The 11980-nt window shown below is 46.6% G+C and overlaps 1 protein-coding gene across 1 annotated transcript; it reads right to left on the reverse strand.

Annotated features, from left to right (window-relative positions):
• Positions 1–141: 141 nt before the first annotated feature.
• Positions 142–11732, reverse strand: slc13a5a (solute carrier family 13 member 5a). The gene is made up of 13 exons (XM_028031543.1): positions 11485–11732; positions 8379–8507; positions 8161–8297; positions 7785–8029; positions 7518–7679; positions 6457–6646; positions 6041–6163; positions 5747–5959; positions 2803–2906; positions 2614–2735; positions 2275–2436; positions 2049–2186; positions 142–1975 (listed from the first exon to the last, which is right to left on the reverse strand). Exons 1-13 carry the CDS (start codon positions 11596–11598, stop codon positions 1847–1849), a joined length of 1968 nt encoding a protein of 655 aa, XP_027887344.1. The 5' UTR covers positions 11599–11732; the 3' UTR covers positions 142–1846.
• Between the last annotated feature and the right edge of the window lie 248 nt (positions 11733–11980).

The raw sequence follows: 11980 nt of genomic DNA on the forward strand, positions 1-11980 counted from the left end.
AGACATTCAGTCTTAACAAGTGCTGAGCAGAGATTAGCAGCTGCATGATTTTTTATATTCTTTAACTAGATTATTATAAAACACAGTCTGTGGATGTTCTGAACGCTGTTTGGATGAAACAACAACATGACAAACAAAGAGTGAATTGTGTCACGTTTATTTACAGATGAACTTTTTTCACATATAAAACTGTTGGCAACATGACGATAGAAAACTCTGCAGATTACATACATGTACAGTATGTACATAATAAAGTATCTATAAATATTTATATGTACTAACACAGAGCAGCTCCAGTGCAGAGTTCATCAACTGCATTAAATCTGTGAGTTTCTTCTGTTTACTGACTGTAAATTAAAAAATAGAAAACCCCCAAAACAAAGAAACACTTAAACCCAATTAAACCTCTTCCTCACACTTGTCATTGTTACCATGGTAACCTTTGGTTTGGTTTGCTTCTGCAGCAACCTGCACCAACACCCACCAAGATGTTGGTGGGAAACATGATGCTTTGTGGGGCTTTTAGGAAATCTGTCAGGAAGTGACAAAGGTTTGTGATTTAATGAAAGAGGAAATCATGTCCTGTTTGGACGTTAATCGGAACTATTTGAGCTAACAGAACCCGATTCTGTTAGCTCTGTTCTGCTAGTCCTTTTATTGGGTCTTTTCATGTTTTTTTCATCTTTCTTCAGTTAACAACTCCAAATGAAATTTAAATTCCTGGTTGAACTGGTTTGATTCTATATTTCCGTATGTAAACTGGATCTGTGTGTACAAACATTCAGCCATGCTGATGAAAGTCTGTGTAATCCCTGTATAATCCAGTGTAATCCAGTGTAATCTGGCACGTTTGGACCTTCCCATCAGGAAGAGACTAATTTCCCTGCTGACTGCAGTTCCACCTCACAACTGTTGACCAATGAGATCTGCTCCATTTGCTCCATGACCCTAAATGTCCAAACTACCTCAGACTGAGAGCCTTCGTCAGATGGTGATGATGGTGAGAAAACAAATGATCTGAGCCTCCATGTAGCTTCATGAAACTCCATGCTGTAGAGACAAATCTGAAACCATTTTTCACCCAGCGGGGACTACTTTCTTATCTCAGGAGGCTTTATCCATTCAGAAACTAGCTACTGATCTGATTAATGATAGGCTGGCAGCGGTATCTGAGCAACCAACACTGGTTGATGAAAAGGAGACTGCTAGCGTTAGCTTTTTAGAGGCTGGTGACTAGCATGTTTAGGCTGGTCATCTAGCCTACTACTACCTCTGCTGTCTATTAGTACAGTTTGGCTAGAATTAGCTTTGGAGAAGCTAGCATTAGCCTTAAATAGGCAAACAGCTAGCATACAAAGGCTGGTCACCCCTTTCTTACATTTTTATATATTTTATCAAGGAAACTGTTGGCATATAATATCCAACCTATTGAATGCTAATGCTAGGCTATTCAATTCTAACACCAGTCTATCCGTACCAATGGACAGCAAAGAAAGAAATCAATCTAACTGGTGACCAATCCCTCCAAAGCTAACACTAGTGAGTAGCTTCCTTCTTATTTGCCAGTGCTGGTTGCTCAGTTGCTGGACCTGGTTGCTTGGTGCCAGCCTGTCATTATTCAGCAGTTGGATTCAGATCGGATGCAGCCTCCTGTGATAAGGAAGCATTCACCGCACAGTATTCTGAACCCCTCCACTCTGCCGTACATAAACAACCATTAGACGAGGAAAAGTCCTGAATTCCCTCTGAACCGTGTAGATGAAGGAAAGCTGGGAGCGGTTTTCAGAGAACTCTGTGCCTAGAGGCTCAGGACTGGAGGATCCCGGCTGGCAAGAGGTTGTGGGTTCTACACCGGGGAAGTGATGTTGGCCCACAAGGGGTAAGAGTCCAGGGAAAACAGGACGCGCCCCCAGCTGTTGATGGCCAGAGTGATGCAGCCGATCCCGATGATGTTCATCACCACGCCGGTTTTAGCCTGTGCAGCACAACAGCAGGTTATCATTGTGGATCTTCCTTTTCTTTCACAGACGGGGGGGGGGGGCACTCACCATGTCGGACACTTTGAGGAAGCCAGAGGAGAAGACGATGGCGTTGGGGGGCGTGGCCACGGGCAGCATGAAGGCGAAGGAGGCGCTGAGTGTGCAGGGTATCATGACGTACAGCGGGTTCAGGCTGATGGACTGGGACTGGACCAGAACACAAAACAAAACCTGCTTTTACTCTGCGCCAACCACAACCAGCTGTTGTCATCATGCTTAGACCTGCAACTGTTACCATGGAGGCAAGGATGGGCAGGAAGAGCGTTGCCGTGGCAACATTGCTAGCGCACTCCGTGAAGGTGGCGATGAGGAGGCAGAGGATGATGGCGATGGCCCACGGTGGGATGGAGTGCAGCGGCGTCATCTGAGCGCCGAGCCAGCGGGAAAGACCGGACACCTGTAAACACGGAAACAGACTTGATTCCTCCCAGAAGCCTCGCTGTTCTGGAAAGTAATTAGACTACAACATGATGAGGTCATGACTCAGGAATTTAAACTGCAGTGTATCTCTGCCTGGTCACTGAATTTCCTCTGGAATGTAACTCCAAATCTTTTGTGGAAAAGTCAAGTTCACCTCGCTGCCTTTAGCCAGAGCGAAGCCGCCCCCCAGCAGGAGGACGATGTTCCAGGGCATCTTGTCATGGGTCACCTGCCAGGTGAGCAGCGGCGAGGCGGGGCCTCGGGACAGCTGGCTCTCTGATTGGAGGAGAAACAGCTCTAACTGCGTGTGAATCCCAGGAAGTGTATACTGAGCGAGTTTTACCGGAGTCGGAGCGCCGCCAGAAGCAGAGGCAGCGCGGCGGCTCGGAGGGAAGGACGAACAACAAGATGGCGACGAACAACGAGACGGTGGCGTCGGTGACGAACCTGCGGAGACGCACAGAACCGGACTGAACTCACAGAACCCTACAGAACCAGACTGAACCAAGCAAACACACACAGCTTGTAGTCAATCTGCTGCAGATTTTGACACACACAGAACCCAGCAGAACCGGGCTTTTGTCAATGTGGGAAATGTCTCTGATCTCCTGATCAGCTGCAGTCTGAACTTCATGGACCCGACATGCTGGGTTTGTGAATGGCCCAACTGTTTGCACACACTCAGCGACCCGGTCCATACCGGGACATGTCCACACCGTCTCCACGTGGCAGCGTCTCTCCTTTTGACCCCTGACCTCTACAAGGCTTCCATTCTTTTTTTTTTTTTACCCCTCCACGGGGTCTTTTGTGGGCTCTAGTGTCCCTTATATGACAGTGGGCTGACAGGAAATGGGGAAGAAGAGGGGGGATGAGATGCGGCAAATATTGTCGGGTCCGGGAGCCGAACCCGCGACGGCCGTGTCGAGGACTCAAGGCCTCCAAATATGGGCCGCGCTAACCGCTTCCATTCTTGAATAAAAGGTCTCAGTTCAGCTCATTGAAGTGACTGGAATCTGGAGCAGCCCTGGTTCTGGTCGGGTTTCGCTAGATATAAAACACTAGATATCAGTGTTGGTGAGGTGGGATCAATATTAGCAGAGCATCACGATCCAGAACTTGTAAAATATATCACTGCTTAGTTCTCATGTGATGTCACACTGCAAGGAACTTTGTGGCTGCCATCTTGGTAATGCTAGTTACCAAGCTAGTTATGGTATCCGTAACTAGCTGTCATGGTAGTTGCTGTGGAGTTGCTATGGAAACAATGAACGAGCCACAGGCTTAGAACTAGCTCTCGCCTTTTTCCTATCCTATTTATGAACTATGTAAGTAATTACAACTATTACTCAACGACAGTTTTTGAGTTCTCTACTTTCTCTTAGTCTCAAACCCATGGTCCATCTGCTCTCTGCGCTGCACTTGCCTACCTAGATGGCGGTTCAGTGGTTCGAATCACTTCCGGTTCAAACTTGTGTGACTTCTGCATTACTGCACTCCAAATGCTCCTTTGGCATGTGAATATTTTGCACACTAATGTTGAGATGATGATACAGTCATGAGAAATGGAAACTGGATCAGGGGTTGTTCAGATTCAGATTCTTTCCTGTGACCTAATGTTTGACCTTTAACCCCAGAACCACTGAGCAGTTGGAATGAACTTGATGTTATTGTGGTTCCGCAGCAGGTTGGGGTGATACCAGACATCTGGACTCACGGCTGGAGGATAACCTGGTTAGTGATTTGAGCTCTGAACATCTGAACCAATCAGACGACTCCTTGTCTCTGAGCAGAACGATGTCAGGAGTGGACATGCAGGACCCTGCTGCTGTTTCCTCAGCTGAAGGTCACAGCAGGTCCAGCAGAGGGGGAATCTGACCCGTCTGTTTGTACGACCTGCAGCTGAACGGTTCTGATCCGACGGACCCTGCTGGGTCCCACTGCTGGGTCCCACCGCTGGGCATCGGCTCCAACTTACAGGAATTTCCCCAATATCTTCCAGTTCTGCTCAGAGTTGCTCAACAAACCTTCCCACCAGGTAGACCAATAAGATGCTGGCCCCTGAGCGCGTCATACAATCTGTGCAGTTAAATGAGACAAAAGTTGGAAAAGTTCCCAGGTGTGAAGACTTTTGTTCAACATCAAACAGTGAGATTTAAAGACTTCACACTGCAGGTTTTCAGAGTTCTGGAGTTTAGACCCTGGACCTGTCCGGGCTTAGCACTTTCTGTCCTCTGTAATGTTATTCTTCTCCAAAGCTTCTTTTAGATGTTTTTAAAAATTTTTTATCAGGGTCTTTGCTGTGTCCTCTGATGTTGTTGGACAATTTGGACAGTTTGTGGACTTTGTCCTCTGACAGTTTGTTTGCATCATGTCCTGCTGCCTCACGTTTGACCCTGACCTGGGGAGATATTGTGAGCTTTAAAGCTGTAGGATGTCCTCCTCTCATCAGCCTTCATTTTCTGGTATTTGGCCTTTTTGCTTCTGATATTTGGCTGAACTGAAGGAATCTTAGGTCTGGCAGCTGAAACTAGAACAACTTGTTTTTAAATTCAACAGTCCAAGTCCAGTGTCTCCTAGTTGTCTCCTGGTTGTCTCTAAGGTCCTGGTGGTCCATCCTTTCACTGAGGAATATTTCTTTTACAGTAATGCTCAGTTTAATGTTTCATGTCAGACTTTGTGTCCTACTGAAGTGCATAAAATTGGCCTTTGATCTGCAGTCAGCCGAGCCGTGCAGGTGATCTAAGCCAGTCCAGCGTCACGGGACAAAGTCGGTGGTTGAAACCGCGGACACGTTTCCCGTGTTTGTTCTGCACCTCTGGTTCCTGTTTGTTCAGGACGCTTTTGGCCTGAGGCGAGATCAGTTTGGATTCATTCATTCCGCTGACCTTTATTCATGTTTTACACTTTATGGACCCTAGAGAACACTAGTGGACCCTAGTGGGCACTAGCTTAGCCCAGTGAACACCGACCTGTAGAGCTTTGCCTCAATGGACTGTAGACTAGGGTTAGGGGGACTAGGAGGTGTGAAGAAGACCTTATGGAGACGGTTTACTAATCAGATGTAAGCTAAAGGATCATGCTAGGCTCGGTTCTGTTTGCAGGACTCATGCATCTAGAACTCCGTCCATGTTGCTTTAGAAATGAGCCATGCATTTCCACTTTGAACAGGATCCAGACTGAAAGATCTTTGAGATTTCAACCCAGGACCAGTTTGATACAAAGCCCTAAGTTTAGCTAATGCTCCACTATAAACCATCTTCACTTGGCTCAACTCCACAACTACTCACTCTGCTTTGGCGTTGAAGACGTGGGTGGCCCAGCCGTCCATGAAGCGAGGGTCCCTTGTGAACCACAGCACCACCATGAGGACGAAGAGTGCCAGGACGCTGATCTCGCCGTAACTCATGGGTCCCAGCCGCCTGTGCTCCTCTCTGAGTGCGTCGTACGCGGCCTTCTCCTTGTGGGACTGGGCCGAGCCGCAGCCCCAGGTCTTCTTCAGGCTTCAGAGGAAACAACAGAACGAGTTCAGGGATCTGCGGCCAAGACGAGCCGTCTGTCTCTGCTGTGGAGGAGAGACTAACTTCCAGCCGATGAAGAGGAACTGCAACCAGAACCAGGCGAGCGTCAGCATCATCAACATGGTGGGGAAGGCAAACACGAACCATGACGCAAAGTTGATCACGTCGCCGTTCTGAGGAAACAGTCTGCAAAGAAGACAGAAATCAGACAATCAGCTGCTGGGAAGATGAAACTGCCTTAATGTGGAGATCCCAGTGGAGTCCGTTCCCTGAAAGAACTTTGACTGATCCTCCATCAGTGGCTTTTGGGTCAGCAGGTTCTGCTTCAGCTTATTAAAGCTACTCAATGACTAGTGATGGAAAACTGGAGCTAGTTGTGTATCTACAGTAACTAGCAGCTGGTCAATACAGCAGCAACACCTGGACTAAAACCTCTGGTTCTGGTCAGGTCTGAGGTTGGGTTTAGTGTCGGTTCTTACTGGCTCATCTGTCCGATCAGAACTAGGTTGGGCCCAGTTCCTGTCAGGGTGGCGATGCCTCCGATGCTGGCAGCGTAGCACACAGAAAGAAGAAGACCTTTGCTCATCCTCTTCTTCTCCTCATCTTCATCACTCAGCTCCTCCAGCTCCAGCTGATGTGCAGCGCGGCTGGTCTCCACCGTCAGAACCACTGAGCACAAAGAGTCCGACATTATAGACGTTTCTCATGGCTCCTTGTTTGACCTGCTACAGCAACATGATCACCAAAAGAATCGGCTCCTTTATGTGTAAGTCCTCTGATATAGAAAGTATTCACTGGTTGGTCTGTTTCAAAGGCTTTGAAAACCGGCAGAGGTCATGACCTTCTGCTCTGGATAAGCTCTCATTGATGACAAAGATTACTTTCTCCATTTAACTCATCTTGTGAGAATGTAAGGAGACTTTGTTTAAAACCTTATTGTTGGGATTCAGTCTATCTTTAGTGGTGGTGCTCCTCAAGCTTTGAGGTTTTTTGAAAAAATACGAGAAAACACCTGATATTTAAAAGTGGGACAATAGTTGCTACTCAAGGGTGTGATATTTTCAGGGTAATGACATGTATGAAGATGATGAACCTCTCTCACACAGCAGATAGTCATGGAGTGCCACAGGGCTCTGTATCTGCACCACGTCTATCCATACGCTGATGGTACTCTGTTTTATTTACTGTTAAATCCTGATGAATCCAGACAGTTAGGAGTTAATTTTCTCCTTTTAAATCAGACAAGGCAGAATTTGTTACTTTTGGGCAGAAGCATTTACAACCCAGCTGCAGGGAATTAACCTGACCTTCAGCATTAATGTGAAGAGCCTTGGTGTCACTTTGACCAGTTCAGTAATGATCTGTTTCAGTCTTTCCTCTTTATAAAGTACCTCAACTTTGAATCTGTGTTAACAGATGAAATGACTTGATTTGAAATGAATTTGATCACTTTGTTTATAGAGAACCGTTCAGTGCAGCAGCCGGTGAAGGGAACCATCCTGGCCCTGGTACCCATGCACTCATAACTGTTCAAACTCACCTGGACTGCTGGTGTCTGACGGAGTCTTGTCCTGGGGTGTTGGTTTGATAACCTCCTGATTGGCTATCGGATGCCCAGATATCACCTCCTGCTTAGGTGCCTTGGTGTCTTCTGGGCTGATGACTTCCTCTGATGGACTATGATTAGTTGATAGGTTGAGATCTAGAAAAGAATTGATCACATCAGTTGAAATATGAACTGACTGGAAGATCCAGGAGGCCGGGACAGGCTGCGACGCCAGAATCAGTCGGATGGACTGTGTTGTACCTTTGTTTGGGATGTTTGGGTCAGCCATTTCCTCGATGGTGATGGTCTTCTGCTGATACTCCTGCTGCACAGACACAGTCCTGCTCTGGATCTTCACCATCTCCACGGCAGCGCCAACATTTTTCCTATTGCCAAGGAGCTGATCGAGGACGGCCTGTACGATGGGGACCATCATGGCGGTTGTGGCTGTGTTGCTGATCCACATCGACAGGAAGGCCGTCACCCCCATGAACCCCAGCATCAATCTGAAGAAATGGAGGAAAATGGGTTTTACCCATACAGAAACATTAATTGCTAATGTTGCTATCGTTAATATTAAACAGGTGATCTTTGACCCAAAAGCCCCCCTCAGACACCCTTGAACCTCAAGACTCACAGGGCAGGCCGGACTCCGACCAGCAGCAGAACTCTGAGTGCGATCCGTTTGTGGAGGTTCCAGTGCTCCACAGCCACAGCCACCATCAGCCCCCCCACAAACAGCATGTTGGTGTCCTTCAGGTACTGCATGCACACCTGAGTTCACATCGTACAGGTGAGATGACAACAACACGGACACCGCAGAGCCTCGGGGGTGTGGAGTGTGTCTACTCTTACGTCTCTGGACTCCATGATGCCGAGCGCCGGGAACAGGATGGTGGGCAGCAGCGCCGTCACCGCCAGCGGTAGAACCTCCGTGCACCAATACACCGCCATGAGGGCGATGACATACGCACAGGCTGCTTCCTGCACACAGAGACAGCTGGGACTTCAGTATTCCAGTGTTCATCAGAGGCTGGGACAAACAGAACCAGCTGATGTACAGAAATAGAAACTCCATTCAATCCAAACATACAGACAGATTCAACATCAATTGCATCCCAGATTATGGTTATCAAAATGCTTCTCTACTAGAGAGCCTTTAACTGGTTCTGACCCAGTCTGCCCCGGCCCGATTCGTCTCCGTTAGCAGATCTTGCGCTGTTCTTTCCCGGTTTGTGGAATCACCTCAGGGGGGTACGAGCTGGACCTGGTGAGGTGTGGCGCACAGGTGATTAGACTGACAGAAGACGGCCTTCATTGACTGGCCTGTGCATTTACGTCAACAACATCTGAACCACTGTTTACGCAATGAGACCATAGCAGCTGGTGAAATGGAGAGCTGCAAACAAATGATTCCAACCTGGTCCAACCTTGAGGTCCAAACGTTTTATCAACTGTGGCAGAAGATCTCAGAAAGCGTCAACTAGACAGAGCAACTAGCAAGGAACAACTCTACCTGGAGATTTTGGAGAAACTGTTTCCTGGTGGTAGACAAACTAGATGACATCATTGATCGTTGACCACAGCTCCTACGTGGCCCGCAACGTTTTCACGCCCACATAGTGAGGAACACACTGCCAATGGAGACGGATCCAACCTGGGAGAACCGGACCAGACGTCAACCAGCCAGTGGGAATCTATGGAGAACAGTTTGATGGTGATGGTGTTGTCAAGTCCAGCAGAGTGGATCGAGTCGTTGCCTTGCAGCAATCCCTCCTCCTGAGCCTCATTCAGTTCATTCATCTAGTTTTGTGTTTGCTTTAAACTCGATTTCAGTATTTTTTAGTCTCTGTGGTGTTGATTTGTTCATCCTCAATGATTTCACATCAGTTCCCAAGTTTGTGCTCAGGTTAATTCCCAAACAAAATCCCTGAAGAGAGCAGTAAGGTTTTCTCTGTCGGGATGAATTTTAGATGAATTTCGTTTTGTGACATTAAGTCTGAATCATGTTGGTTTTTTTTCCGTTTTGTGCGGAAATGCACGGCTGCAGTCGGAAACTTGAGGGAAAGACATGCATGACGATGAGGTGAAATGAGGTGTGAAGCTTTGGAGTTGCAGACTCAGTCCAAACACACCTTCACTGCTTTCATTAACCTTTACTCACACAGAGGACCAGCATGGAACCGTTCAGAACCAGCTGGCCTGGAGCTGCACAGACAAACAGGCAGCTGAAATAAAGCAGAGATGGATTCAAATGTTCCTTAAATTAATCTGAGTCATCACCCAGTAATCTGTAGGTTATGTTCCTGATAGAAAAACGTTTCTTGTCTCCATTCGGACCTAAACTCCTCTTTTTTCTCATCAGTGGTGCTCCACCTAAGACAGAGTGTGCCCTAGTTACTGCCACCTAGTGGCTATGCTGGGTATCTGTGGTTGTTCTTACTTCTCTCCTGAGTATATATGTCATTCTCGGTTATTTTATGATGTCGGAAGTATGATCCTCCATTTCCCAGAAGATGTGGTGATCCAGCCTTGTCTCTGCCCATTGAACTGCTGTCTGGTCCAACACTCATAATGTGGTCCTCCTCCTTCTCTAACAGATCATAATCTGACTAAACTTATCTGAAATGTTTGAGATTTCTGTGATTAGGATGGACAGCAGATGATTTCCAACAGCACCAGGAAGTTTTTCTTGTCAGGTTCATCGTGTTCCTCTCAGCCGTGACGAGGCTTCTGGTCTCCAGGACAACGGATGTTTTTCTCACCTCATCATTTTTTCATTTTTGGATTTTTGTTTCTGTTTTTTTTTTTCTTCCAGGAATCTCCTGACCTGATTAACAGATTTCTCTACGTTCGTCAATCAGTAACAAGAAGTTGTGAACAAAAGTTGCTGTTCAAACAAGCAGGAGCGGCACATCAACACAGGTAACTGATAACGAGACGCCTCCTGCAGAAACGGGCAGTCACAGAGCGATACGATCATTGTCGCCATTGTTGTCATTTTCACCATAATAACCACCACCATCATCATCATCATCATCATCATCATCGTCATCGTCATCGTCATCATCATCATCAGATGAAGCTGCTCCTGCATCATGGCCCACTCTAAGGACTCCAACCAGCCAGAAGTTCTGGGTTTTGCTCCGACTCGTCCATGTTTTTCAAACTGACCAATTAAACCAGTCAGAACCATCAGACAACAACAAACTAAACTGGTGACTTAGACTAGTGCTGTTGTTAATCTACACTCAACTGTGGTAGTTTTAGGTTTTTAATGAACATCTAATGACTGGTTGAACTGACCAACATTAACCAGTAGTTTAAACCAGTTAGTAAAGGTTTTACTGTGTGTTCTGGTTGAACCATTTATTCATACTGGTTAGAGAAGTTCCTGCTAACTGGTATGTAAACTAGACTACTGGTTGGTAATATAAAGCCTTTATTTCTAGTAACCAATTGTTCCATTACTGGGCCAGTGACTGGTTCACCTACTGGTTACCTTTCAGAAATCTAGACTATGAATATTTCTCATAGTGGAGTAAGATATCACCACATTCAGCTGGTTAGTAGTTAGATTATCTGCTTACCTAGCTGGTTGGTTGACTCTACTGTTCTGCAGTTCAATAATACAAGATAGAGTTCTGTCTCATTAGACTGGTCAGTGTCCTAGTTATTCAAACCAGTGAGTGAACTGGTTGGTAAAAGCTATCAGGTCATTAAAGTTAACCACTTAGTCTCTTTCTGTTTAGTTAAAACCTTATTGTTTAGCTAGAACTGGTTAGTGTATTGATTAACTAAGCTGGTGAAATTAGTGGTTATACCACTATATATGTCCTGGTAATTAAATTAGTTTGCTTACACTCAGCAGTTTGAGATCCTGGTTTAATTATTCTGGTTAGTGTAATGATAGATTAAGGTCTCCACTGGTTGGTTAGTTAGGCTGGTTAGTTTGTCTCACCGTGGTGCTGAACGCCAGCGGCAGCAGCAGAAACGGGCTGCAGACCAGAACCACGACTCCCTTCAGCCTCCAGACCTGCTGGAGCATTCTGACCCCCCGAGGAAGAACCGACATGGAGGAAGACGATGAGGAGGAAGTTGATGATGAAGATGAAGATGAGTGAATCTAAGCGATCCGGTCAGAAGGCAGAAGCAGCAGAACGTCTCCTCTCTCTCTGCTCCCTCCAACACTTTGTGATCCATTTGACAGCCGACACTAAATATTAACTTTATGTGTGTAAGAGCACACACACACACACGCCCCCCCACCCCTCACACACACACATACACCCCGACACACACACACACACCTTGTCCCTGCAGACTTTATCTACAGGCTCACCAGAACAAACACACAAGTGGAAATGGGATCTGTTTGCGTCACGTTGGTTCTTCCTGATGTTCTTCACCTTTAATAAAAATAAACAGTAAAAATCCTCAAAGTCCAGCAGATCCAC

The sequence above is a fragment of the Xiphophorus couchianus genome, chromosome 11, assembly GCF_001444195.1.
Source record: "Xiphophorus couchianus chromosome 11, X_couchianus-1.0, whole genome shotgun sequence".
Taxonomy (NCBI): Eukaryota; Metazoa; Chordata; class Actinopteri; order Cyprinodontiformes; family Poeciliidae; genus Xiphophorus; species Xiphophorus couchianus.